This window comes from Zootermopsis nevadensis, unplaced genomic scaffold, assembly GCF_977971745.1.
Source record: "Zootermopsis nevadensis isolate Lab colony 2312 unplaced genomic scaffold, Znev_1.0 Znev_ptg000002l, whole genome shotgun sequence".
NCBI classification, from domain to species: Eukaryota; Metazoa; Arthropoda; class Insecta; order Blattodea; family Termopsidae; genus Zootermopsis; species Zootermopsis nevadensis.
In genome coordinates this window covers 19,623,251-19,650,700 of record NW_028259134.1, presented here as the reverse complement: position 1 = coordinate 19,650,700, position 27,450 = coordinate 19,623,251, and the positions used below count along the sequence as shown (strand labels likewise).

The window sequence follows — 27,450 nt, the reverse complement described above, 5'->3', positions numbered from 1 at the left end:
ATTCTACTTCTTACTCTTGAAAATTATAGAAAAGAATACTTCTTTGACATTTGCTTTGATATTATTCCAAGTTACCTGTAATTGCTAGGTGTTAAGTACTGTATTGTACTATGTGTTGTTCTACATTCTTGGCTGAGTTCAGGATTTATGGGATGTAAATAAATCCTACTCCATTAGTATAATGGAAACAAAGATTAGATGGGTGAAACATGTAGAGTGTATGAGAGTCAAGATATGTACAAAACTTCAGCCTGTAAATCTGAAGTGATGAAGCAACTTGGGAGACTTAAGAGTAGAGAAGAAAGTAATATTAAAACAGATCTTAAAGAACTGGGTGACAATATAACTGAATTTAGCTCATAACAGAAACTAATGCCTGGTTTTTTGGTAGCACAGTAATGAACCTTTGGGTTATGTAGGGACAAAATATTCTTGATTACCTGAGTAACTATTAGTTTCTCAAGAAGAGCTCTGCTCCATGGAGATAAGCTATTCTTCTTCTACCTAATATGACATGCATCAGGACAAGTGCTGCAGTGCATGTCTACCAGTGGTTTCAAGGACTTGAAGATGGTTGCTCGACTACATGTACTATTTAGTTCTGCTATAATAATGCCATGATGAAAAGGTAAGCATAAAGAAAAAGGGTTGGGTGTAGGATGTAGACTGTAAGACAATATTAAAATAGATCTTAGAAAACATCTACCCAAAGGAAAATAATGTTAGGAATGAGGGTTGGATTTAACCTTTATCATACAGAAATAATTGGGTTTTAAATCCATTATGGGGCTGCTCACTGGACTTGGGTACAAAGGTTTAGCAAGTATGCTAGCATAAAGCAAGGCCATCTGGTGGATCATGTATAAGCTGCATCATGTAGACAACAAAGGTTACTGGACTCAAGACTGGCTTCAATAGTATATTAAAAGTAAAAAAATAAATAAAAGCTGTCCCACTATATACCATGTAGGCACTTGGGGGGGGGGGGGGGGAGGAAAGGTAACATAGCTATGAGGATTTGAGGTTTTCACAGCGGTGAGTCTGATGCTGGCAGCAAAGACCTCTGAAACGTCAGTAAACTTCTACCAGGCTGCATAGCACAACATCCCAGAAGAAAGCCATCTTCAGGAGGTGTAGCTCCTACTCATACTTAATTTTAACATAGTAAAACTCCTATTCGATACTTACCGAGTTTAATGTTTGGCACATAAAGGTTATGTCTGCATCTTGAACTTATATTGTGGATGTTCTCGGGTGAAAAATGTCGGGGGGGAGGATAAAAGGGTCGTGGCAAAATAAAAATGTTGGCGGAAAATAAGTGTCATATTTCATCAATAACTTGTTTCTGGTGTAGTTCAAGAAGCGGAACAATTTTTAGCAGTTCAAATTTCAGCATATCTCTTGAGAACACGATATATTTCACGCAACCACCTCATATCAGCATCTCCCTTGTTTATACACCACATGCTATAGTTGCAATCTGTTCTAATTATCGATTCAGGATGAGAAAGTTATCTTCATCAAGACAAGTCAGCAAATATCAATAATTTTCCTCATGAATTCATATTTGAAATTATTTCTCTTGCTCGACTATGGAATGTTTATTACTTTTTCGCTTATATGTAAATTGTCTCGTCTTTCATCAATCTGGAGAACAAGAACAGAATTTGCCGTATAAACCACAACTACAAAAACCAAATCTTACAATAACAAACTGAACTAAGACAGTTTGGACAGCATACACTTCCTTACCTTCTACCCCTCTGATCACTTTCCTAGTACTTCTGATGAATGTCAAATGCACAGATTTGTCCCCATTATAGTAGTTTTGAAGAGAATGACAAATTGCATCAAAAGAAACAAAATAATGGGTATGGTATACATCACTGTCACCAGAGCCCATGAAATCAAAAATGTTTACCTGTTACTGCTCTGTATGGTATAGCAACTCAACTTTTAATGCATAAAACCTATTACAAGTAAACACAGGACACTGTGAAAGCACATTAGGTGCATTTTATACATGAATTAATGAGAAATGTTGCATGGTATAAGATAAAAAGAAATATAAACCAATTTACATACTACACAACACTTAGAAGTATGCTAATCTAAGTGAAATGTCTAACATGCTTCTGCAGGTCCCTTCAGATGATTTTAATTAATCTCTCACAGCATACCAATAGGCTGTATCGTAAGCTACTTTAAATACACACTACTGAAAGCTATTTCTTTAATGTTCAAACTAATTAATGGCAATTGTTTGTAACAACTAATTCAAAATGAGGTAATTATATTACTTAAAATTAAAATTATTTTAATTCTGAAATAAACAAAGAAGAGAAGCCCCAAGATCTTCAAATACAAATATGATCTTACAACTAGTCTTGAAAATTCTGTAATTTTTTAGGTTAATACAAAGAGATGGGCTGCAAGACAGAGCTTTACAAGCTGCATGCCTGACAGGCCAGATCGAAAAGTAATAAGCAAAATTTAAATATGTGATCCACACTCTACGGTTCATAAAATATTTGAAGTTCAAAATCAACTTTTGAAGCTTATTGTGAAGTTTTGTTCCCAGTTACAGTGTATACTGCATTATAGAAACACTGCATGCACCCTTAACAAAGATGTGCACTGCAATTTTTATAACATTAAAAAAAAACATTACTTTTGTAAAACAAACAATAACACATCATACAAATGTGGCTACTCACACTCTAGAAACCTACACAAGCAAACATGATGGTTCATAAAACTGCAATAGCAAGGAAATTTTTATAAAAACATACAACGCTGTCTCACAATCACTGGTATGCTTTAATGCTAGTCACTACCATATGTATTGATTTTGTCTTTAACAGCATCCCAACCTATGGTACTAGCACCTTTGAATGCTAAAATGTTTTATTATGCATTAGGAAGCCATTATGCAATACCTACCTCTAACCATTAATTTACAGAAGATAAAAAAGATATCTTGTTTTTTCCAGTCTTGAATGCAAACTTAATTCACTTTAAAAATTTCTGACCATGATATAATTCCCTATTTGCTGTGATGCTCCTAACATCATCATTCTCTCAAAGACAGTAATTGTAGTCACTTTATTTCATTAGTTTTTAACAGCTGTATTGTCTACACCTTGTACCACTTGGTGTTATCAAAACTGAATCGTTGAATGATGCACATCTGGTTTTTATGCAGACATTTTAGAAAAAAGTTCTGCATAGGATGTGGATAAATACAGTATTAACATATGATAAATTTCCCTATATATTGCATAAATTATGAGCATATGGGTATGGATGCAGGTAATTATGGCTAGAATTGTATATATATTACATATGTGTGTGAGAAAGTGGTGATAGTTCATCCCCCTTGCAGCAAAAATACTCTTAATCTACTGACAGAAAGAGACATGAGCTTCAGAATGAAACATTCATATTGTTAATTATATATTTTCATTGCCATATTTTGGCTTATAATCAATGACATGATTTCTGTGTACAGATTACATAAAGCAGCCACTGTATTGTGCCCTGTCCTGTCCCTGAACAACCTACATCCTCTCTCTGTAGTTCTGGGATGAATCTTTAGTTTCTAATACCAGGTATGTGTGGAATCCTCCTGCCAGCGAAAACTGGTACCTGGCACAGAGTCCCTGTAAACGTAGTTGCTTCTACCTGGAAAATATGCATCATCAGTGCCTGGTGGTTTTGGAATACTGCATGCAATTTCTTTTCTTGCATCAGAAAGTGGAATATAGTTGGTCTCAGCATTTACTGTGTTCCAATTCGGTGCATGAAGCCTCACATTACTGCCTGCCGTCTTTTCCATGCCAGAATTAAATAATGGCCTTATATTCTGTGATGCCTGGTGGGCATTCCTCACATAGCTGCCAGCCAAATGCTCATAACTCACATAATTATTTAGCTTCTGACTGAATTTCTCTTCCTGCATCTGACTGGTATTAACATCAGAATGATAAATGTGCCTCGTGTAAGAGTTCTCACCTTCCCCGTGTGGCAGATTGTTATTGCTTCCACCAGATGACTCACCTTCATACCTACGCTGATAGAGACTGCTAATTTCCATGGCAGAAGGAGAATACACCTTTTCAAAATGCCGTGAGTGTGGTATTTGCTTGTCCTCATGCCTCCCTACTGCACTTCCACATGCATTATGCTTATGTTGATGCACATTATCAACTTCCATATGTTTATGAACATAATCAACTTCCCTGACATAATGAGTGTCACCCTCTAGCATTTCCTTGTCAGACCTCCTAAGCTGAGAGCTCATGACAGCTCTTGGGTGGATTCCACCAATCCCTCTGCTGGTATTGAAAATACTTTGCCTCTCATCTTGGTCAATCACTCCCACACTCCTGACAGCTTCTGCTATCAACTGCTTCAGTTTCTGGGCCGTCTCTACAGACAGCTGTGATATGGTCGTTTCTCTGAGTGAGTCTGCTATCAGATCCTGCACCACACTGTTTGTGGTTCTGAGGTTCACACCTGTTCTCATCAATTCTCTTTCTCTCTCTTCCTCCATCCATCTCTTTAATTTTTTCTCCTCTATCTGTCTCTTCAATTCTTTCTCCTCAATCCATTTTCCATGTTCTTCCTTCTCCAACCATCTTCTCTGTTCCTCCCTCTCTAACCAATGTTGCTGTTCTTCCTTCTCCATCATTCTCTTCCATTCTTTGGCCTTTAAATCTTTGAGCTGACCTTCTTCCAGAACACTTGACTGAGTATGAGAATATGGTCTATCAAACTGCCCTGTTCTTGGGTACTGTTTGTAGAAATGTGACTCCCCTGACATTCTGCCTTCAAACATGTGTCCTTCAGGAACTCTGAATGAATATTTCTCATTTCTCTGCTGTAACAATTCCCTTTCCTCCCGTCTCATGATAATTTTCAGTCGAGCATCTCCTTGCCTCATTCTTCTATTTCTGGCTTCTTTATCATATGGCATGACAATACCAGCTGCTCTGCAATTTCCTGGGCCCTTTCCTGTAGATTGCATTGCAGGGTCATTGACTGTTTGGTTCACAGTCTGATGAAGGCTGAGAAGTCCAATGCGTTGCATCAGAATCAACAGAACATAGCCCTTTCCTTTAGGCACTGTGTCCACAGGAATTGCTCTCATAGGGAAGAATGGGTTACCCCTGCCTTTCCGTCTGGTAGGGTTACACAACGTCAATATAAAGTTAAAGCGTGACTTAAACACCTCCGTCACTAGCACCAGTCGCCGCACTTTCTCTATCTTCCTCAGCTCTTCCATTGCCTTGACACCTGAAACAAATGGACTGTATTGCAGTGCAGGAAACTGAGATGATACCAGATGAAATCTACATACAAACATTTCTTAACTTCTTTACCTTTAAGAATCTGATAATTTTAAAAAATGTTGCTTCTCTTATTCATCAGTTAGTCACCATGTTGTACTCACACATTCTACATACATGAAATGTTTTCCCATTTCACTGTTTAAAGTTATTCCACTGTCAGTTCCATGTGAGGTCACTATATTTAATAAATGTTACTGCTGCCAGTGAATCAGAAATGAGATGCAAATACTACCATTATCCTTCCAAGAATGAGATGCATGATCTGCCACCATCAGAACCCTTCTTACAACACACAACTCTCCCCCCTCTTGCATTGTATCCAATAACAAAAACTGTCAGTCTGGTATGCTACAAATGGCACAGAACGGTGTTAATTTTCCCATCTCAATGTGAGGATTGTTGGAGATGCTTCTATACAGCATTCCAGTCCCTGATGTAAGAGCAAACCTACCTGTTCACTCCATCACAGCTTTGAAATGACCAAACCTTAGCAACATAGGAAACATAAAAATCACGAAGTTTCTCTGATGGGAAAGAATACCCAGAAAATATGAGATTTAAATAGACATTTCTTGACTTAAGGTGTGAAAAAGCCTACAATAATATTATTTTATGCTCACAAATTATTACAAAGCCCTTCAAGTTCATTATGTACCACCTGAGGCTGATAATAAGAATAGAAAGGCTACTTCCAAAACACGGTGGTACATTTGCTATGCATTTAACTTACAGTGAGCACTGTAACCTGGCAAAGGGAAAAGAACTTCCTTTATGTCCAACATGTGCAAACACTCACAGGCAGAAATGTTGTTTCCACCGCATATCATGACAGCACAGGCCTTGTTATATTTAATGTTCTCAGCAACTTTATGGAGCACCACCTCAGGACTGCCATCAAAATACTTGCAGTTTGTGATATTGTTAAGTGTGGCAGTCTTCCGTGCCTCTTCCGCAGTCCGTTGTGCATCCACACTCAGAACTTCTCCAACATCCTGTAACCAACAGCCACTTCTTGCATTTATGTCATAATAAATAACGAGGAATTTTTAAAAGCAGCAGAGATGCATTTCCAAACAAGGGACAAAGGATTTTTGGTGAGACATAAAGGAAAAAAGTTGATCAAATTATGGACACTGTGGTACTGATATGTGTGATACATGGATGGAAATAATATTCCTCTAACAGTATAAAAATAAAAATGTGAACAAACAACTATTATGAAGATCCAGTACAAGATTTACAGGCCATGTCACGGTGGATATAGAAAGAAGCACGAAAAGAGTAGATACAGATAAGGGGGGAGAGGATGACAGGGGTGGTAGATAAAGTTCCATGTATTTTTAGCCTCAGCACTAGACAGTGATGAGGTGTCATGTTAATGTAACAGCAGTATGGTACCCATCATTATCCCTATGGACACAGCAGCAGTTAAGGCAGAAATATCTGTCACTCCCATTCTTACCCTTGATAAATACAATCCAACCAGTCCAAGACCACTAAAGCTCACTTCCAAAAGCGTATTGTTTTTTGCAGGGGTCAGCAGTTGTTTAACTCCCGTGCACACCATTCTGGCTGCATCGATATTACTCCAGAAGTGCACTGTTGGCTGCAGTTGGAACTTTAGGTCCATAACTGTTTCTTCAAAGTATGGAGACCCCACCACCAACTTTAACTGTGGCGGGATACGAGCAGTACTGCAGAAATATAATGAAAACTGTACAAAATAAATGACAATAAAAACACAATATAAGTAGTAATTTCTGCAGACACGATCTGTTCAAATGTAATTATTATAATTCACCACAAAAAAGTAAAATATATTCTCAGTAATGATTTTAAGTGTAAATTTACTAAGATGGCTGGAAACCAACAAAGAAAGTACATTTCCAAGACACCACAGGACACTGAATACTAAGCTGATGCCACTGTATACAGCAGCAGCACCTGAATTCCTTGTCTCATTCAACACCCAATGCTCAGGCTCAAATTTTAACCAGGTACCTTGTAAATACAATTCAAGTTCTAGAAATGGTGAAAACCTCAATCCTTAACACACCACATACATGTCACAAATGATAAGAGCTGGATGTGATATTTAATTGGCCATCACCCCCATACTGAGCACAGACACACACATACACAACTTCCTTTTCTTCAGTAGGTGAATGTCTGCAGTCTCATTCATAACTATTACCATGCCTGAAGGCACTAAAGAGTCAGAACTTATTAACATTTTAAATTTGGTTATCACTGTATCCTTTGCACTACTGCTTTACACAACCCCTACCTCAAGAACAGCAAAATGTAATAATGGGACTTGTTATATTTGGGTGCTGAAAACTAATTTGTATTAGTGTCTCTACTTATGTTTAACCCTTCAACATGGAAGCACTGAAACCCTGCCCAGAACTTCATGTGGAATCATTCTCTGCTGGGTATTTAATGTTGTCAAATATGAGCTAGAACACACTAACACAAAAGTATGTAGATAAGGTACAGTGCACACTAACAAAATGTATGAGCATAATTTTTTCATCAAAAGAAAGAGCATTCAATCCCCTTTCAAAGCAAATAAAGTGTGATGAAACCTTTTAAAAAGTTATCCAAATGTTAAATAGATTATTTGTATGGTGGATGCAAGTATATAGTCATCCTTCTAAACTGAAGGGTTAGCCATACCAAATTTACAGACAGCCAGGTTAAGTCAGTTGGCAAAACAACTGGCCACAGACTGTGATTCCTGGCAGAAGCAGGAATTTTTCTGTTTATTTCCACGACCAGAAGAGCTGTGGCAACCGCCCATATCATATCCATTTGATGATGGGGACGCCCATGTAGTAAAAAACAACAGCACACGGCCAATCTCTCACTACAATTCAATCCTGATGTTAAGAATGGGTGGAATGTTACCCATACTCCCTTTTGCCTCCATGGCAAGCTTCTTGAACACTACATTTAGGTTATGTGTCACAAGTTTTAAGAAAGTGTATCTGGATACAACTGGTAACATGAAATGTCCTTGCTTTGTCTCCCTGGTGAGAGTCAGATTATCATCCAGACCAATGTTTGTGTTCAAGCATCACTAGCCAATGAAACTGTATTTTCTCAGGACCTGCTGGCACACAGTATCATTGGTTCTTTGTCTATTTCTTTAGGTATGTAGAAAGGAATCCACTGGAAAAAGCTATTCTGTGATTCAATGGAGAACAAGTGACTTTTACTTGCATGGTTACATCCATCCACTTTCACTTGCAGCTTTCATTACTAATATAATTTGTCACAATGAAGTGGTTTAACTTTCATTATAGTTTACTGTATTTCTGGTGTTTAATTATTCCAACTGAGAAAAAAACCTTGAACTGTACATGGTGTTGCCACATTTCAAGTCCACACTGCTATTACTAGCACTACAGTGTATTTAAATCAGAATATCGTCTCAATCGCCACCAAGTTTTAATTACTAGGTAGGGCAGGTCAGGTCCTTTGTACAGAGTAGGTACCCTCTCTTACATGGAGCCTTTTTTGGAGATAATACACACTGTGAACTTAACCCCAATTGGTAACAAGTTCAATAAACTGGCATCCACTCAAAGCTCTGTCTCGTCTTCCATAAGACATGAGTAATCTTCATGTAGAATGAGTTTAATACTGATACAAATATATTCTACTTTATTTGCTACTGCAAGATTGCTCCACTGATTACACAAACTTCTAACTCTGAAGTCAACATTCAAATTGCTTTGATTCAAATCCACAACTTTGTATGGATTCATTGTGAATTCATCTTCAGCTAATTCTTGTTTTTAAGAATAAGCTAAGAACATAATCTGCTGTCTACGAATGCCTCTTCTCCATTGTGAGCAGCAAATCAAAATGTTCTTGATATTCTGTTCAGACACTCCAAATGTGCTAACAGACAAAGCAGACAGTCACTGAAGCTAGTCCTTGGCTGTCCAAGTTTAGGGCTATGTGGTAAGGGAGTGGTAACTCCCACACATAACATCTACTTAAAAGCTTCGGGGCTGCACATCTAACGGCAGGCGCTCAGTGTATTCCAAACATGAATTCTTCCATCACTACTATACAAAACTTGCAATGATATTTTTAAATTAATTGTTTCACCAACAGTGCAACAAAATCACTTAAAAAGTAACTTGAATGCACCTACTGGTTACAAGATGTGGATCATCAACAGACAAGGTTTGTGTTTGAAACCATTTTATAAACAATTTTAATTATATGTATAACTGAATACTCCAAACAGTCATCATACACATAACATGTGCACTGCTAATTGTACACATGCACATCTTAATGATGTTTTGTACCTTGACAAGTAACAATTGTGTTACGCAAGATAATACACTGGCCTTATGTGTCTTCTTCTGAGACAATGATCTGAAACACATTCCTGTGACAGTCTATGACAGTCTAAAACAGAGAACTGGAAATACAACAGCTGTCTGTCTGACATTATAATGGAGAAGAACTTCACTGCATTTCATAATGTCTATGATACTTCCAGTGGAGTGATGGACAGCAATAGTTTGCATCACGACACAGAAGCAGAAGTCCTCTGGATATAGCCAAATGCAGTAGACAATCATGTGACTGGCCATGCATTTTTGCTGCAGACATTATGTATGGTATCACAAAACATAAATATGGAAAGCGGCAGTGGCTGTTCCAAAGACACTGCCCCAGCACTGTTGACAGGACAGCCAATCAACAATGTGGCACCTTCCCTTATACAAAATCATGAAGACAGTAGCAAAGGCGGTGATCTTCACAGACAAGTGGTTAACATTAGCACTCCTCTCTGGTATTCTAGACGTCCCATATTTGATTAACTGCCCAGAGACTGGCAATCCCAAATTTATTCTTGGTTTTCTTCAGCCTTTCCACATAAATGCTGGGACAGTACCTTCAAACAGGTCACAACTGCTTCCTCCCACATTCTTTCGAATTCATCATTCACTACTAGCTATCCATCAGCAACTGTATAAGTTTGCAGGTGAGACAGCATCATTAAATAAACTAAGAAACAGTAAAAATAATTCTTTCAGATGACAATAACATCAACATTCATGCAGTTTGGATAAATCCAGAGAACTGGTATTGTTTGAGGTAAACATACGTGTACGTCACTTTGGTGTAGATTGAGGTGATACCATAATTATTTCTTTCTCCATTTTCAAAGAATTCTTTCAACTCTTTGTTCAAACGTTCCATCCTGCCAAGAGCCAATTCTTCAGAACCATGCACATACACAATGAGCATCAGCTCACATGCCTCATTGGTACGTATGACAAGTTCATGCCAAAACTGATGCTGGCATCTGCCCACAGAATCTTCTGAAGCCTTCTCAGATACACGAACCATCTTCTCAAAAACCTGTCAAAACATAATGGAGGCAGTCATTGTGCTGAAGGCTATTCATGCTTTATAAGTTGCAAGAAACTTGCAAATACTACTCATTGATTTGCCCAATATCTGGAAAACAATTACCATGCAAATTCAATTCTTCTGTGGTATCCAACAAATCTATACCTGAGATACTAAGGAAGTTTTAGCTAACAAAGAACAGAAACGTAAATAAAATCTTCTCGGGCAATCCTATAACAGAAACATAACTCAAAATTACAGGTCAATCCTTTCATACTTCAAAATAAAATAACCATAATTTTGCTTGTTGTTTTATAAGCACAAAAAACATGGCCTACAGCTAAGCAATGAACTAAGGGTTAAGGAGAACTGGATTTAAAAAGAAATACAAAGCAACAGGAAAAATTACAAATTCAAAAACTGGTCCCATAAAAGGTATCTTCACTTCCAGCTCTATACTTCCAGAACACTGCATGTGACAAGACATATAAAAATACTTTTCATGAATATATGCAAAGCACCATAAAGGTATCTTCACTTCCAGCTCTATACTTCCAGAACACTGCATGTGACAAGACATATAAAAATACTTTTCATGAATATATGCAAAGCACCATGCCGTCAAATTTATCCATATTTATAAAATCCCATTTGTCCATTACAAATACTCCCCCTTATTTGGAATGTTTGTCAGAGGAAACAAAAAATTCTTCCGGCAAGTAAGTATAACTGTGGGGAGCAATTTTGCTTACATACTCAATAATTATTCCTGTATTCCTGTCTCACTGGTCACAAAGACCTAATCATAGAAGTGAAGAGACAAAAGACAAATTGAGGCTGACCACTTCACTCTGTTATCACTTCAATACTCCACTCACTGTCACTTTTCACTTTCAAACAATTCATCCAAATCTGAATCACACACAATTTTAAACAGTGACTTAAGCAGGTCCCTTGTCACAAGACACTGTGCTCCTCAGGTGTCACAGATGGAAGAGGTGGCCTCTAGGTATGAAGGGCAACACGGTTCTTGTCAGCTCAGACTTCAGGCTTAAACATAGGGTTAACAATACAGCAGGGCCCCGCTTTTCGGCAATCCGCTAATACGGCGCTTTTCAATTGCGTGCATATGCCCCATGTGCTCAACAGCTGAGTCAGAGAAGTGCGTCCAGCGCCATTTTCTCGTCGCTGATTCAGTCTGTTTACAGCTTCTTTTTTACTTTCATATCTTTTCTTAGGCCTAGCGCTATTGTGCACTTACTATATGATAGTGTAAACATCTTATTAGGCTTTGATATGCATTTGCAATTGAAAAAAGGCAAGATCCACTTTTCGCTTTTCAGCGGGGGTCTGGTCCCTAACCTGCCATATATGTGGTGCCCTACTGTACTTAATCTGGCCATGACACTAGTCACAATGTCTTGAAATTGGACAGACTGTTTGAAAAAACAGCATACATTATAACCATATGATGTAAGAATTTTCATCATCCAAGAGATGATTTATTGAAGACCGTATTGATACTGGCTTTGGTGATGCAGACTCCACTAATTCTGTCTTAATGTTCAAATACCATACAGCCTCATAATTTAAAGCAAACTCTTTTCTTCTTCTGAGGCTGTATTCACCATTTCAAACAAAGACATTTGACTACATTTTAGCATAATTATGCTGTTTTTTTCCAAGTAATAGATGTTGAGTTTTATTGTGAAACACAAGTCTCTGATGACAGCACTTCTATTCTGGGTATATTACCAAAATTAGTGGCCAAATTGCTTAATTTTTAGTTTTATTTCATACAAACAAATTAAATAATAAAATTATCACATTAAACAATTGGTATTTCAAGAAATGAAAATATGAAAGGATAATTTGCATACAGATAACAGAGGGTTTATTGTACTACTTTACCTGTCTCTGACATTATGTGGAATGCCAACTCCATTATGAAAGCCCTTCCCTTTGCAGCTTGCTGCTCAACAGTAAATTATTCACACAGTGTAAATTAATGTGGGAGGCCATGGCCCGAAAACAGGCCTAAGCACCATAGAAGAGAGAGTGTAAATTAATGTTACCAGAAATAAGAATGTTAGGTAAGCATTTGACAACAAAAGGTCAAACATCATATTTACTCTCATATGGGTATATTTGTTGCACACTAATATGGTTGCAAACACTTCCATGTTTAGCAATGCTGTCTCTTCAGCTCAGTCTGAAACAGGTATTCAGCATAGTTCTGAAAGTGTCTTAAAACACTGTTACTATCCATACAGGCAGACTTTGTAAACCAAAACAGGCTCATGGCTCATCTTCAAAGAGAAGAATAAAAAGGCCTATCTCTGTACTGCATAAGACATTAAATGTTGAGCAAGTTCAGAGTAACAGCCACTTACTTGAGGAATTCATCCTACCTTTGCTACCTTTACCACATGGGGAGGAAAGTTGTGTTTCACTGATGAGATCTTATTCACATAGCCACTGTCAGCACGTAAACCTACTGCAAACAGACCAGTCGCTTCTTCTGTGCCTGAAACAAAGTATTACCACTATTAGTGTATCTAAACACAGAAGCACATCAGCATCTACTACTATTTGCTCCTGTATAAAATTTAATTTCTATATTCTTTATTGGACATCTAGTAGTAGTGTACGATGTAATGAGGCCTGCCAGTGGCCTCAAGTATAAAAATGCTAACATATTACACATCACCATGACAATGGAGGCAGCAAGGACCTGTGAAATGTCAGTAAACTTCTACCAGACTATTTCATGCAACAACTCAACCCAAAAGATATTTTGTTTTGGAACACGTAGTCATATTCAACATGAGTGCTGTTGTTGCTATTTGGCCTTTCAGAGCAAATGGCGAACATACAAACTGAATCTGTATCACAGGATGCTGCTAATCCTGAGAGCATAAACTAAACAATGCAACAATATGTACACTTACTTACCAACTGAAAATTTACACCAGTTTTCAAAACGCTTATTCGGAGAACAAGCAGAGAATCTGTTCAAAGGACAAATTAAACCACCATATTTCAGCTGTCTCTGAGTAATCAGGCCATTATACTTTGGATAATTTCCACCTAAAATATTAGCTAGTAGATGCAGCTTTGCATGAACATCTGCAGTCTTCTCAGCAATCTACAAAGAAAATAAGTTATTCCTTTATTTTGTTCCATCTGACTTCATACTGAGTTAATACTTCTCCACAAGAAGGCATAAGGTCATACAGAGCATGCTACTGAACTGTGCACTGTAAATATCACTTCTGAATTCATGAACTGTATGCAGGAGAAATGAAAAAACCAATGCAATCATTTACCAAATAGCAAGTTCTGAGACCCTCACATGATCTGGATTTGTGTTTGGGTCGTTATATACATAACATCAGAACAACCCACGAGGTGAAATGTCATAATTAACTTCATAATCTAACTTCAGTAGCTTACCACTAATTCACAGCATAGATCATAAAAGTATCATTTGCTCTTACCTGAGCTTTGTATGTCACTTTTGAGGATTTCTGTGCAAATGGTTCCTGTTTCAATTTCTTGGCAGGTGGTTTGTTAGTCTCATCTCCCTCCTCAGCTTTGCGTTTTTCTTTCTGATTATTCTGCACCTAAGAAACAAAACAATGGACTATTATCGGCCATGCAACACAGTTTATGTGTAGCCCATCTCGCTATGTGTCACAGTGGCATACCACAACCATTCAACCCACAGAAAAAATCTGCCAAGGAGCAAGATGTTTAAATCACATATTTCAGGATGATACAGATTAACACAATCACAATATTGACAGTTGGCACTCCCCACATTATGTCACCATGTAATAAAGTTACGCATTCATGTCTGGTATACATCCTTTCACTGTAGTTTCCATGTGGACTTGCACAAAGATTACTAATGTTTCAGAGGAACATTCTCCTCCAAATAGGATTTGAAGTTTTCATGGCAATGAGTACGAAAATGGCTGTCTTCTGGGTTGAAGCAAGTCCAGTACTATTTATCAGGAAATTTTGAGGCCAAGTACATCCCATTGTTTTACCAATGAAATGCCAAAGGTAAATAACCTGTAAAGGGTTAATTGTTTTCAGTGATGGTCCATTAATATTAATTAACATCAGGTAATTTAAACTGCTTTTTCCCAATGTTAACAAAAATTTATTTTCAACTAAATCTGTTCTTAAGGCCTCCATCACAAGGTGCTGCAGAAACAGGCAAGTAATAAAAAAATACTAATTTTCCTAACACAAAAAATCACATCACTGTCAGTTAACACTTCATTCACAAGACTACTTAACTTCATTCTTTAGCCAAGAATCTTGAATTCATACCACTCATTGAGAATACAGTGATACTTGCATTCCTGGAAAACATCATGTCATGGAAAAATCACATTACAGACACCACTGGTTCAATTGGAATTAAGGAGTTAGTGGAACAGTTTGAATACAGCATCAAGAATGTAATTTTTCTATACTAGTTATCATATTTTAATTTTAATGCATTACTTTTGCATAATAACTTTCCATACCTCCATATGTGGTTTACTTCGCTGAATTTTATTTGCTTTATTCTCATCGTGTAATTCCCAACATGCACCCTCATTATGGAAATACCTTTCTCTTATAAATCAATCACTTTATAATCAATTTGCATCATGAAAACATGTGTAATATGAGAAATAACTATACTACATTTAACAGCCTCAGAATCAGTATTTAGACATGAAAGTTAGACCAAGGTTGAAAAATCATGAAAACTAAATCTTAAATTACAGATAAAGATTTTTTATTCATATTAATGCACAAATTTAACTGGGGGAAGGAGAAAAGCAAGACTGAAGGTTTAGCTTGGGAACTAAATACCCTTGTGTTAGCCCTGAAAGCATTCATACGAATTTATTCACTAATGTTGAAGCTACCACATACACGAAAGAAATGGAACTACAAGACATGGATTTAAAATTACTACATAAAAATACAAATATATCATACACAAGAAACTCTAGGTGCTATCAAGAAAATTTTAGGTGAGACCAGGTGCCCAGAATATGTGCAGACATGTAAATAAGCACACATGAAGTTCAAGAGAGAGAGGACATGGTTTTTTGTTAGTAAAAATGTTCTACTTACCACTGCTGACAGTTTAGAGCCCAAGAAAAGCTGATTGTGCAAAAGAGTTTTGGCAATTTCCATTTCATCCTTGGATTTGAAACGTACACGCAGAACTGCATCACCTTTCTGTCGTGGTTCAATAACGTGGGAGCGGGCTCCCAGTGTTGTATTCAACAACTGTTTCAGGTCCTGCCAATGAAAGTCAAACAAGAACACACACTAAAAATGTTAAGTTTATTATAAATAAGTACTGAAAATAAAATTTCTATAGGTAAATAAGAGAAGTTCATGAAATCTGAGAACACTACACAGGTGTCCATCTTCTCGCACCACATTCCCAAATGCAAACAATACTCCAGCCAATGCCTCATTTTCACAAAAAATTTTCTGTAGAAGATAAGAACAATGAAGCAAGCTGAGTGATGTTAAAGATTTGTGTAAACTGAATAGCCTAATGCATAACTGCATATTCAATGGCCAACCATGAGCAGTACTTGACAGATGCACTGACAAAAGGAAAAGACAAAATGCATCTGTGGAAAAAATTAAACACACATTAATGTTTATCGAATGGCACAAAGTAGTTGACTTCAATTTACTTAAAATAATTGTTATTTCTATCAGAGTATGTGAGTACAGATTTTATACAAGTAACTCAAACAAAAAATAAATTGTGTAAAATATGCCAAATTATATTAAACTGCAATAAACTAATATCAGCTAACCCAACATAAGCACCCAGACCATTCCATGAAGTTCCAGAACACTTGAGACTTCCGTAAGCCACTCTGGTTTCTTATGTATTATGTTGGCACACTTCTCAAATAGTCTTACAATGGAATTGATGAATTTTGGTTGTGTAACAGTTTTGTTTTCTTCTAAATGGTTATCATAAACAGGTGTATTCAAAGGAAATGACAGGGAAGCACTAACACTTGGTGAGTTGACAAGTGATAGAGCCACCATTGTAGTGGGAGAGCTCATGTAGTTTTCACAAGTTTTTCTGATTATTTCACTTACCCCAGACTGTCCTGGATACAATCCACCTACTAATAAAACATTCAAATTTGAAACAATAGCCTTTTTGTGTTGGACATCTGCACAGGGTGCTAGTAAAATGTCTTTGGATGACTTGGGTTTAATAACTTCCATTTTATTCTCAGATTCATTATTTTGGTTTGCCTCAATATTGATGGTTTTCTCATCTAACATCTTACTTTCTTCTGGTACAGTCTGAGTAACACTTTGTACAAATTTAATATATACAGTATCCATTTTTTCTGCATTTACAGAACCTGTAATTTTCAACTTATCTGACAACTTGGATACGCTTCTATTCACTTCTGATGAATTCTCAACACCAACCACTTGTTCTGGTGGGGGTGCCTTGGTTATATCAGCGTCTTTAGTGTGAACAGTACTTGCTTCTTCACTCATACTTTGTGCCTGTTTACTGCTTTCTTCATAAATGTCATGCGCTGATAATCCTTCTTTTTCTAACGATGACCGTATTTCTCTGTGTGTTTCTGAGGTACCATATACTTCTGAACCTTGCAGGATTATTTCACCCTTTTTAGTAGCATCGTCCATGCCCTTAAACTCCGTGTTTGTTACTTCATCAATCACTTCATATTGTTCACCTTCTCCGCTCAAAGGTATATAATCTTCTGAAGCCATTAAAATTGTTCTTCACTACAAAACTAACAATTATAACAAATATTCACTCTCAACGCCTACAACAAACTAAGGACACTGAACGCACAACACGATCAGTAACTAATTGGCACAGATAACCCGCTTCTGGTCACAGAATAAAGATGTGGCTATCAAATAAATAATCAGACCTCATAAAAGTGCACGTATATGTCTTCGCGGTAGTCAATCAATGATCAAAACCAATCTATGAATACTACTATTATTTGGGCTACGAGATCTCTAATAACTGAAAACAGAGAAACAAATAATCATGTTTCGTTACATTACGAGCCGCCTACGTTCTGGGCACATACAGTTCACTTCTGGATCTTATCATTCCTACCATATTCTCAGGTTAGGGGTTTAGCAGTATTCTACAATGGCCTGCGAAGCTGGATTGACGATAAGATGCAAGGTTGACAAAGTTTAGGATTTGCGAGGTCTGCAAATAAAAAGTATGTATCCAGAAAATCTAGATTACTCTGAACTGGAATATACTAACTCTAATTTTACTTACAACAAAACTAATAATATAAAAAATCCCATGAGGTTCACCCACCTGCAAAATGGCATGACAATTTTGGAGCCTCAGAAGCTATCCTTTCTGTAATAGCCTTTTCCACCTTCTGATTGGTTACAAAGAAAAAGTACCATGAATGGCTTTTTAACATTTCTCAGTTTGTGGCTTTAGCTGTCTCAATTACACAAGCCTAAAACAGGAAAGTTCTCTGCATCACACATGGAAGTACAAGACTAAATTGCAACATAAAAGCTGCCTAATCAGTACATGTGATAACAGTGAGGAAAAGGACAGTGGATGAATGGCATATGGCCAAATTTATGGCAATAAAACAAATCTTTGGAGCTCTGCTATAGTCATAAGTCAAACATTAGGTATCAAGAAATTACAATTTTCTTATCAATGTCATCTGTCACATTACTTTGTTTCTCCAAAATAAACATTAATTCTGAGGTCACAGCTCTCTCCCTTCCTCAGAACACTCAACACGCCACCATTAAGCACTATGCACTGCCAGCTGGTGTTGTCCAGAGGAACTTGACTGGGCTGGAGTATCCTTGAACACAATCCTCTGCCCCTACCAGTATCAACTTTGCTTTTCCCACCTGTCACCTGTGTTGGAAAAAATTCAAAGTAAATGACCCATCATGTGTATCCAGTGCCTCTCAATAAGAGCTCGGTATACTCTGCCTCCACTTCATATGGTCTCCACATTCTTGATGCTGCTCTTCCTGAACCCCAGAACTCCTTTGTCTTCCCTGACTTCTCATGTGGAGGGCCTGGTGTCTTGAGGAGGCTGAAGAGTCCAATGCGTTCCATCAGGATTAGCAGCATGTAACCTTTCCCATTAGGCTTTGTGTCCACTGGAATTGCCCTCAGTGGAAAGAAGGGATAACCCATATCATTTGCAGTGGTAGGTTTACTCAATGTCATTATGGGACTAAAGCGTGAATAAAACATCTCTGTTACCAACACCACTCGTCTAACTTGTGGAATTCTTCTCAGTTCCTTCATTGCCTTGGCACCTGAAACATTGCACAAACCTTCTCATTTGTGTTGTGAAAAGTTAATGTGGCTTGTGCTCTGTGCAAATGACAAATATTTAGCCCAATTCTTACAGCTGTTTTCAAGAAAATAGCACTTTCATACTTCACATAAAGTGCCCTTAACTTTTAAGCTATGATTCCAATTAAAAGAACAATATCAAATAAAAATTAAATGTGCAGGAATATTCATAGATGCATAGGGAAGAAGCTATCATTTTCCCCACAGGATAAAATATAAGGCTGTCCATACAACTGTCTTAAGTATACTGCCACTAAAAACAAAAATTATAATGTGCCTCTGATAATATAGAAAGAATATGCCAGTATTCCAGCCCACAATCTATCTTATTTTCTTATTTGTCACTGGAGACTATGCATGAAAAAATCATATGCTGCAAATCACATGCAGCCCAACAAATTAAGGTCAGAATCCACAATGAGGATTATGTAATACAGCTACAACTGAAAACACAAGAAACTCACAAGTAGAGGAGTGATTAGAACTGCTGATCACGATAGCACAGGCCTTGTTGCAAGTTATCTTTGTAGCAACTGTAGGGAGAACCTCCTCTGGTTTGCCACCAAAATATTGGCAGCCTGTGACTCCATTAAGTTCTGCATGTTTCCTAGCCTCTGCAACAAAGTGGTCTGCATCCATACTCAGGACTTCTCCAGCCATCTGCAAGAGGGCATTTCTTTACATCAATACCAACTCAAACATTTCAGTGTGTGTGTGTGTGAGAGAGAGAGAGTCCCTAATGACACTAAAACGAGTGATTATCTTGAAACTTAGACAGTGATATTTCAGGTTCTCATAGCAGCAAACATGAAGACAGTTGTCTTCTTGAAATTTTGCCATGTACTCTCACAGAAACTGACCAATGTTTGATAAGTATTACTGTGTCAATCATCAGGGAGATAGCCCTGGAGGCAGTAAGTACTGTCTGTCAATTTCTACAAGACTACACGGCACAATACTCCACAAGATAGTTATCTCTGATGTTTAAATACTTCACTTCACTGATTCCAACATGGAAGTCATGAAAATATTTTGGTTTTAGCAACACAAAGACCATTAAGTGCAACATGCAGAAAATGTATAGTAAAGTTTAAGAAAAATGCAACATTTGCCAAGGTGTATAAAATGGAATAAAACACAGTGATTGCACACAATACACATGATATAAATGTTTTGTGTGGTTTGTTCTCGAAGAAGTATAAAAACTGCAAAGATATACAAGAAGGTGCCAGAAAGTATTACTCCACATTTTAAATGTTAATAATATTTCTTAAAGAATCGGCTTACAAATGGCAGCAAGTAGCTTGACTTACAGTACCTTTGACAAATACAGTCCAATCAAGCCAAAACCACAGCCCACTTCCAACACTGTAATTTTCTTTGAAAGGGCCAGCAAATCACCAATGCCTTTGCAGACCATCTTTGCTGCATGAATGTTATTCCAGAAGTGCATTGACGGCAAAAGTTGGAATTTCAGATCCAGAACTGTTTCTTCAAGGTAGGGTGACCCCACTGCCAGTGTCAACTGTTGGGCGATGTAAGCAGGACTGTGGAAATTCAAGACATCTATTTCTTTACTTGCAAGAAATATACTGCATAATTTACTCATGTTTTATAATAACTTTTGTAACTATATTTATTTTCTTGAATCTGATGATACTACAGATCATACCATAACCAATATCCTCATCCTTGTTATTATCAAGACAATCTCGATTTTTACAGAACAGAAGATTCCTCCTGGTTAGCAGTCTTCCAAACAGAAGTACTTAACCATTTACCTAAATGACTACTGATGACTACTCTTCGCCCTGATGATGTAAGCAACAAGGACCTCTGAAACGTCGGTAAACTTATACCAGACTACATGGCGTAGCAACCTAGAAGACAGCCTTCTCTAAATGACTACTATTCCTACTTTTAGAACTCAATTCAAGCCATGTTCTGCACATTCCACTTATTTCTTCTCCACTTCACAGAAATATGTTAATCCGTGTGAATAATGTCCTAAACTGTTAAATTATTTCACTTCTCTTACATCAACACATTTTCCTAAATAATCGTTTTCAGTCACTTTTAATTTGTGTCCACTTTCAAGTAGTAAAATGTTTATTTTATATACACATGTTTTTAACCAAAACTGTTCACTTATTGGTTCTTTTCATATATCATGGTTGGCTACAATATTTTCTACATCCACAATGTTTTCTTGTATTGACATGTTATTTCATTAAATTGTAGTTATTTGTTCTATATAATAAATATTAAACTAGAGAATTATCATGTTTCCCTTGAGCAAAACTGGGAGCAAACAAAGTATTCTATGCAGGTAACTGCAAATTTTATTGATAAATTCCTGAATATACAGTTACAATCAATGAGCCGGGATAGCTCAGTCAGTATAGTGACTAGCTATGGGCTGGACGACCGGGGTTCGATCCCCGGCGGGGGCAGAGGATTTTTCCTCTAGCCTCTGCATCCAGACCGGCTCTGGGGCCCACCCAGCCTCCTCTACAATGGGTACCGGGGTCCTTTCCCGGGGGTAAAGCCGACCGGGGCGTGATGCTGACCACTCACCCCCATCTAGTGCCGAGGTCAAGGAAGAGAGGAGCTATACCTCCACTCACCCCAAACGCCTACATGGCGTATAGTGGGACAAACTTTTTACTTTACTTTACAGTTACAATCAAGGCAAATCATCCGCATCATCAATGAATGATTTGAACCTGGTAGTGTTGCTCACTCAAAAAAGAAACAAGAAGCCAAAACCCACATAACTTTTGTTTCAGAGCCCTCTAAAATCAACAGGAAAAACTTCAATTTGCCTTGTAATTAGTAATAAAGCCTTCAGTGAATGCTGTATACTCTACACATGTGAAAGACCAAAGACTTATGCATCACAACCTTAATGAAGATTAAGAACAGACAAATGGATCTTTGTGAATGGTATCTTATAACGCAAGAGGCTAATGCACAATTTATGAGCTGCATGTACTGAAGTGATAAGAACTTGCAGCAGATAGAGCAACAAGAGCCAATATTTTAACAGTGAGTCTGAGAATGTTACAATTGTCTTCTTCTCATCTGTTTATTCTTTTGTAGTGAATAAAAATACTAATCTCAGTATTGCAACTTATTCACTACACTAATAAAACTGAATAACAAATTTTTCCTGAATTTTCAAAATATATATGTAATTCGACCATAAACCTCACATCTGTTTCTTCCAATGTCAGTGGGGCTGGACAAACAAAAATAGGCAATAACTTACGTGTGTGTGACTTTGGTGTAGATTGAGGTTATTCGACACTTCTTTGCATCTTCACTTTCAAAGAACACTTTTAACTCTTCATGCAAGTGCTTCATCCTTTCTTCTGCTGTTTCTTGTGGACTCTGAACATACACCATGAACATCAGATCTCTTGCATGATTGGTGCGTATAACAAGCTCATGCCAGAACTTGTACTGGACTATGCCATCTTTGTCTGATACCTTCTCCATTCCTTGAATTGCATCCTCAAAAACCTGTCAAAATATGATACAATTCATGTACTATAGTCGCATAACTTAAAAAAAAACTGCATCTATAAGCGGGAATTGCCAACAGGTTCCTACCTGTGCGGCCTGTACCACATGGGGAGGAAAGTTGTGATTCACTGAAGAGACCTTATTCACCTTACCACCGCCAGTGTGGAAGCCCACTACAAGCAGTCCAGTCTCATCATCAATTCCTATAACACAGTTACCAATATCATCTTATCTAATAATCCTCACCAGCTTCCGGTTATGGTGGAACTCAATTTTCATAAACAATGAAAACTACATAGTTGTACACAGGAAAATGTTTAATATTTTGGAGAACAGGAAAGATTTATATATGTCATCTAACACAGTGAAAACTTGATTTTCATTCCTAGCTTATATGTTTCTCACAGCTGTAGGCACTCCAGTTATTAAAATCAAATAATAATACAAAAAAACAATACAACCTTACATTTTAATAAATTCGATGTTCCTTGGTATCTCATGATTTTGTAAAATTACATTCCAAATTTGATACCTTATAAAGGCCCCTCAGGGTCCAACAGGTGGATCACTAGACATGTGGGAGGTGGGTGGACATGATAGGGAGAGTGGAAATAAAGACTGCCCTGGGCCAGATTGTATCCTGAAAAGAACAGCGTAGTGGCTTAGTGGCCCAGACAGGACTTGAAATACTGTATCAGATGCTTCCTATGTTCCTCGAGCATGCCCTGCAAGTGTGGTAAAGTCTACATGGGGCAGACCAGCTATTCTATCGAGGCTAGAGTCAAGGAGCACAAGCGCCACTTCCAGCTGGAGCAGCCAGATACATTTGCCATGGCCGAACAAAGCATCAACCTGGGACACCGCATTTTAACTACAAGATGACACCACAATCCTGTCCACCAAATCCAGATACATGGACCTGGTTATCGGGAATGCCGTCAAGCTCAAGCTACATCCAAACATGAACAGGGAGGATGGACTTTGCCTGAGCTGGTCATGGAAGCCCCTCATCCACTCTCAAAGGACCCTTATAAGGGTCACTTTCTCAGACCTTTATTTCTCTCTCTGTTTCTCTCATCCTTATACATCCTGTTGGTCACTACCAGGCTATAAGGCACTATAACCCAGAACACACGTCATGTTCAAAACCAATGACTGTTTATATGGTGCAAGAGTGTGTATACTAACCTACAGAAAATTTGCATCTGATTGCAAAACGTTCTTCAGGGGGGCAGCCAATGAATCTATCCAAGATGCATATTAATCCTTGGTACTTCATTTCTCTCTTGCTAATCATGCGATCATATTTAGGGTAATGCCGACACAAAAGTTTTGCTATTCTCTGTAGCTTCATATAAAGATCCTCTGATTTTCTGTGAAGCTGGAAAAAACAAAAGCAGTAGCAGTGGTATATAAAATTTCCAAACAAACAAACTATTAACACCATAAAAAAGACACTAGTGCCATACATGTTTCAACCTCAAGAGGTCATCATCAGTGGCAACAGGGAAATTAATTAATTAGAAAACAAATCATGAAGTGGAGTATTTTACAAAAGCATATCAAGCAACACTACACCAGATGTTGGTTTCACAGGAGTTGAACTCTGCACTTAGCTACTGATCCGATGGTCCGGTGGCCGTAGCTGGTCTGCGGCGAGCTGTTGTTGTGTCATCCGTACCTGTGAACTCCAACGCTTCGTTAATAGTTTGTTTGTTTGCTTATTTTATATTCTAATACACTACATGGTATGGAAAGTTTTAAGTAGCAGTGGTAGTTTACTTTATGCCCAGAATAGAGTCATTAAAAATATGCATAAGCCAAAATATAATGAAACTTGCTACTCAAAAATAAGTTCTCTGTTGATCCTTACATTTCTTTAATACAGTCAGTTTATGAAATCTTATCATAGCCATGTTAATATATGTCTGGATACAACAAAAGACATATGAAACTTGTAAACATGTTCTCTGCCACACCAAGTACTATGTACATGGTAAGTTACAATGGTTAACAAATCGAACAGCAAATCTATATTTTGTGTACTCAAAAGTGTTGAATTAAGCAAATATCAAATGACAGGAAGAATGTTCAGAAAGAATGAGAAATTCCTATATCGCAAAATTTATTTTTAATGTCTAATGAAAAAAAAAACTTGGAAAATACCCAAAACATTAGGTGGCCAGTTTCAACATTTAATTAAAGTTATTTTAAAATAATTTCCACCATGGCTTATATACTGTAACTTTTCTGAAGGACTAAAGAAAACCACAAAATATACCAGGGTAGCCAGTCTCTGGGCCAAGCAATGAACCTGGGACCTCCCAAATACAATACAGAATTGCTAAGCTCTGAACTCCAATGTTTGACACACACATACACTATGGTATTGTTTTTATTAACTTTCATTTTACAAGAATATGAGATTTAAATGTCTGTAATATGCGCCTGGCAACCAGTCTACGGCTCTGGGGTTAATGGCATAGCAGTACCTTACTATAACACATGGCCAGCTGAACTGCAAGTAAGCTCTGTCACACAGGCAACAAAGACCAAGGTACAAACAGATGATTGATCCAAATTACTGAGGAAGTGGGTAAATATGAAGCACTCACAACATCCCAATTACCTGGGCTCCATATGGCCCATCGATGAACTGCAACATACTGGTTTCTTGTTTCTGTTTCTTCTTCATGTCATGTGCTTCAGGGTCTGGTTTAATCTTCTTCGCCAGTGGATAATAATCTTCATCAATCATCAAAGCTTTCCGTTTCTGTTGTTCATTACTCACCACCTATAAAACAAAGTAGCAACATATTACGCTAAGAATTAGTTACTTCACTGCTTTGTAAGTTCTTAAAGCCTTACAATTTTGCTGAACAAGAGCATATTTCAATAACTCCAGGCTATATGTGGCTTTTACGGAGGCTGTTGACAAAGTGCACAAACTGCTTAAATTATGTAGCATTAAATGGGTGCGTGGATATGAATAAGAAATGTGAGAAGTAGTTCTGACCAGGGCAATACATTTTCATATGACTGTGGCAAACCATGACCATTCTCATTCTGAAGTGCTGATTACTGGACAGAATTCGAACACAGTATCTCCTGAATATGAAGCAGAAGTGCAAACATTCTTCATGGGAATGACAACTGCTCACTACAGCCTATTCACTCACCTTTGCATTCAAGGTGTATCCCAAGAAATTCTGATTGTGGAGAAGACTTTGGGCAATTTTCATTTCATCTTCAGATTTGAAATGCACATACAAAACTTTATCACCCTTCTGTCTAGGTCTGATCCTGTGGCCCAAGTGCCCCAGTGTCATGATCAACAGCTGCTTCAGATTCTGTCAATACAAGTTGTTCATTATAAGCAACAAAATTTCAGGTAGAGGTCACATCTACTAATGCTAAACAATGAAAATTGTCAAAATATTTTATATTAAAAACTGCCATTTAAACACTCACAGCTTCAATGACATCACAAAGCAATACAGATTTTCTCTTCATGGGAGAATACTACATATAATTTCATAAATAGTCAAAGATACTTGGAAATCTTGGTTGAGACTGAGCTTGTTCTCCAAAATGAAAACAAAGTAACACATCATCAGGTTACACATCTGCATTAGCCCCATGTACTTACTAAAATGATCAGTTGCTAGCTGATAATGAAGAGAGAGTGCTGTGGTAACAATATGTGAAACTGCAGAGGAATACAGTTTAACCCTTCTTTATCCATGCTAAATTAACTCGACCCAGCAAAACCAAAGCCAACTACAAAAGAGTGCTTTGTATAACAGAAATAACAATGGGGATCCCGAACTGTATTTTGCACTACTGAAAAAAAACAGCAACAGTTAGGCTGGGCAAAGGTGTCAATGACAAGCTTACCCCAGCTTCCCGTGGAGGCAGTCCACGGACTAATAATACATGAATATACCACAGGGCAGTCTCTTTGGATCCGTCATCTGCAGGCTGGGAATCAGAAGATGTGCTTGGAACACCTTCCACATTTTTCTCAATTTTTATTCCCGCACTAATCGTGTCGTGGTTGTCACCAGTTGTAGAGCCTCCTGTTACGTCAACCGGTTTGAATGTTCTGATATCAACCTCTGATGAATTAACAATACTGTCCACTACTTTAGAAGCAAGCTGAGTACCCGTACTGATTGTGTCTTGGTTTCCTTCATCAGTAGTTTTATCTTCTGTTAAATCAACCGGTTTGGACGCGCTCATACCAAATTCAGTACTACCCAATGGCTCAGAAGCAAGCTGACTACCAGTATGAGCAACACTGTTGCTTTCTCCATCTGAACTTTGTGTTTCTTTAATGTGAACTGCAGAAACACCTTGTTCCGTAACTCGTTCGTTTTCTACACACGATTCTGTTTCTTGATGTGTTTGTGAGTTACCAAACAATTCTGAACCATCACTCTCAACCTTGATACCATAAGTAGACAATTGAATTTTCCTTTCTTCACATTCTTCGTCGTCACCAAGAAATGGAATACGCTCTTCCGAAGTCATAACAAAATATTTTAATAGCAATACGGTAATGATTGCTTTTGAATCAATACAACTTTCTCAACTTCCACAATAAATTGACATTCGAGTACCCAATTAAAACACCAGATCGGGCCGTATTCGACTGTGAAGATAGCGTCATAGATGAATAACATTTGAATACTAGATTATACCAACACTCCCTGAACATATTGAAAGTATCTGCAGATCGCAGCAGTAGCTTGAATTTGCGTTTCCAACGGTATG

At 37.6% G+C, this 27,450-nt stretch overlaps 2 protein-coding genes and 1 long non-coding RNA gene across 4 annotated transcripts; 1 reads left to right on the top strand and 2 right to left on the bottom strand.

The window, feature by feature from the left end:
- Positions 1-1,935: 1,935 nt before the first annotated feature.
- On the bottom strand, positions 1,936-18,273 carry LOC110838976 (uncharacterized). 2 transcript variants are annotated; one of them, XM_022082699.2, is made up of 9 exons: positions 18,121-18,273; positions 15,885-16,055; positions 14,240-14,365; positions 13,695-13,887; positions 13,151-13,266; positions 10,492-10,748; positions 6,817-7,048; positions 6,151-6,346; positions 1,936-5,298 (listed from the first exon to the last, which is right to left on the bottom strand). In XM_022082699.2, the coding sequence occupies exons 2-9, from the start codon at positions 15,945-15,947 to the stop codon at positions 3,602-3,604; spliced, it is 2,880 nt and encodes a 959-aa protein (XP_021938391.2). In that variant the 5' UTR covers positions 15,948-16,055; positions 18,121-18,273; the 3' UTR covers positions 1,936-3,601. The 2 variants fall into 2 exon arrangements, with proteins under 2 accessions (XP_021938391.2, XP_021938390.2); XM_022082698.2 differs by lacking the exon at positions 18,121-18,273 and adding an exon at positions 16,887-17,645.
- Positions 17,668-22,270, top strand: LOC147875101 (uncharacterized). The gene is made up of 2 exons (XR_015536269.1): positions 17,668-18,016; positions 20,872-22,270. It is a non-coding gene; the product is annotated as an uncharacterized LOC147875101 (long non-coding RNA).
- LOC110838977 (tRNA (uracil-5-)-methyltransferase homolog B) lies at positions 18,420-27,327 on the bottom strand. The gene is made up of 9 exons (XM_022082700.2): positions 26,572-27,327; positions 25,854-26,024; positions 25,304-25,468; positions 23,863-24,055; positions 22,762-22,877; positions 22,418-22,671; positions 20,465-20,693; positions 19,611-19,806; positions 18,420-19,106 (listed from the first exon to the last, which is right to left on the bottom strand). The coding sequence occupies exons 1-9, from the start codon at positions 27,205-27,207 to the stop codon at positions 18,727-18,729; spliced, it is 2,340 nt and encodes a 779-aa protein (XP_021938392.2). The 5' UTR covers positions 27,208-27,327; the 3' UTR covers positions 18,420-18,726.
- Positions 27,328-27,450: the final 123 nt, after the last annotated feature.

Bases quoted from the DNA above. Each gene is read 5' to 3' on its own strand.
- LOC110838977 (XM_022082700.2), bottom strand. From the start codon at position 27,207: ATGACTTCGGAAGAGCGTATTCCATTTCTTGGTGACGACGAAGAATGT. The intron at 24,056-25,303 runs GTAATTGGGATG...TGTTTTTTCCAG, and splicing joins ATGGGCCATATGGAGCCCAG to CTTCACAGAAAATCAGAGGA. The intron at 20,694-22,417 runs GTAAGTTATTGC...GAATTTCCACAG, and splicing joins TACACCAAAGTCACACACAC to TCCTGCTTACATCGCCCAAC.
- LOC110838976 (XM_022082698.2), bottom strand. From the start codon at position 17,543: ATGGCTTCAGAAGATTATATACCTTTGAGCGGAGAAGGTGAACAATAT. The intron at 7,049-10,491 runs GTATGTTTACCT...ATATTTCTGCAG, and splicing joins TACACCAAAGTGACGTACAC to TACTGCTCGTATCCCGCCAC. The intron at 6,347-6,816 runs GTAAGAATGGGA...TGTTGGTTACAG, and splicing joins TTGGATTGTATTTATCAAGG to GATGTTGGAGAAGTTCTGAG.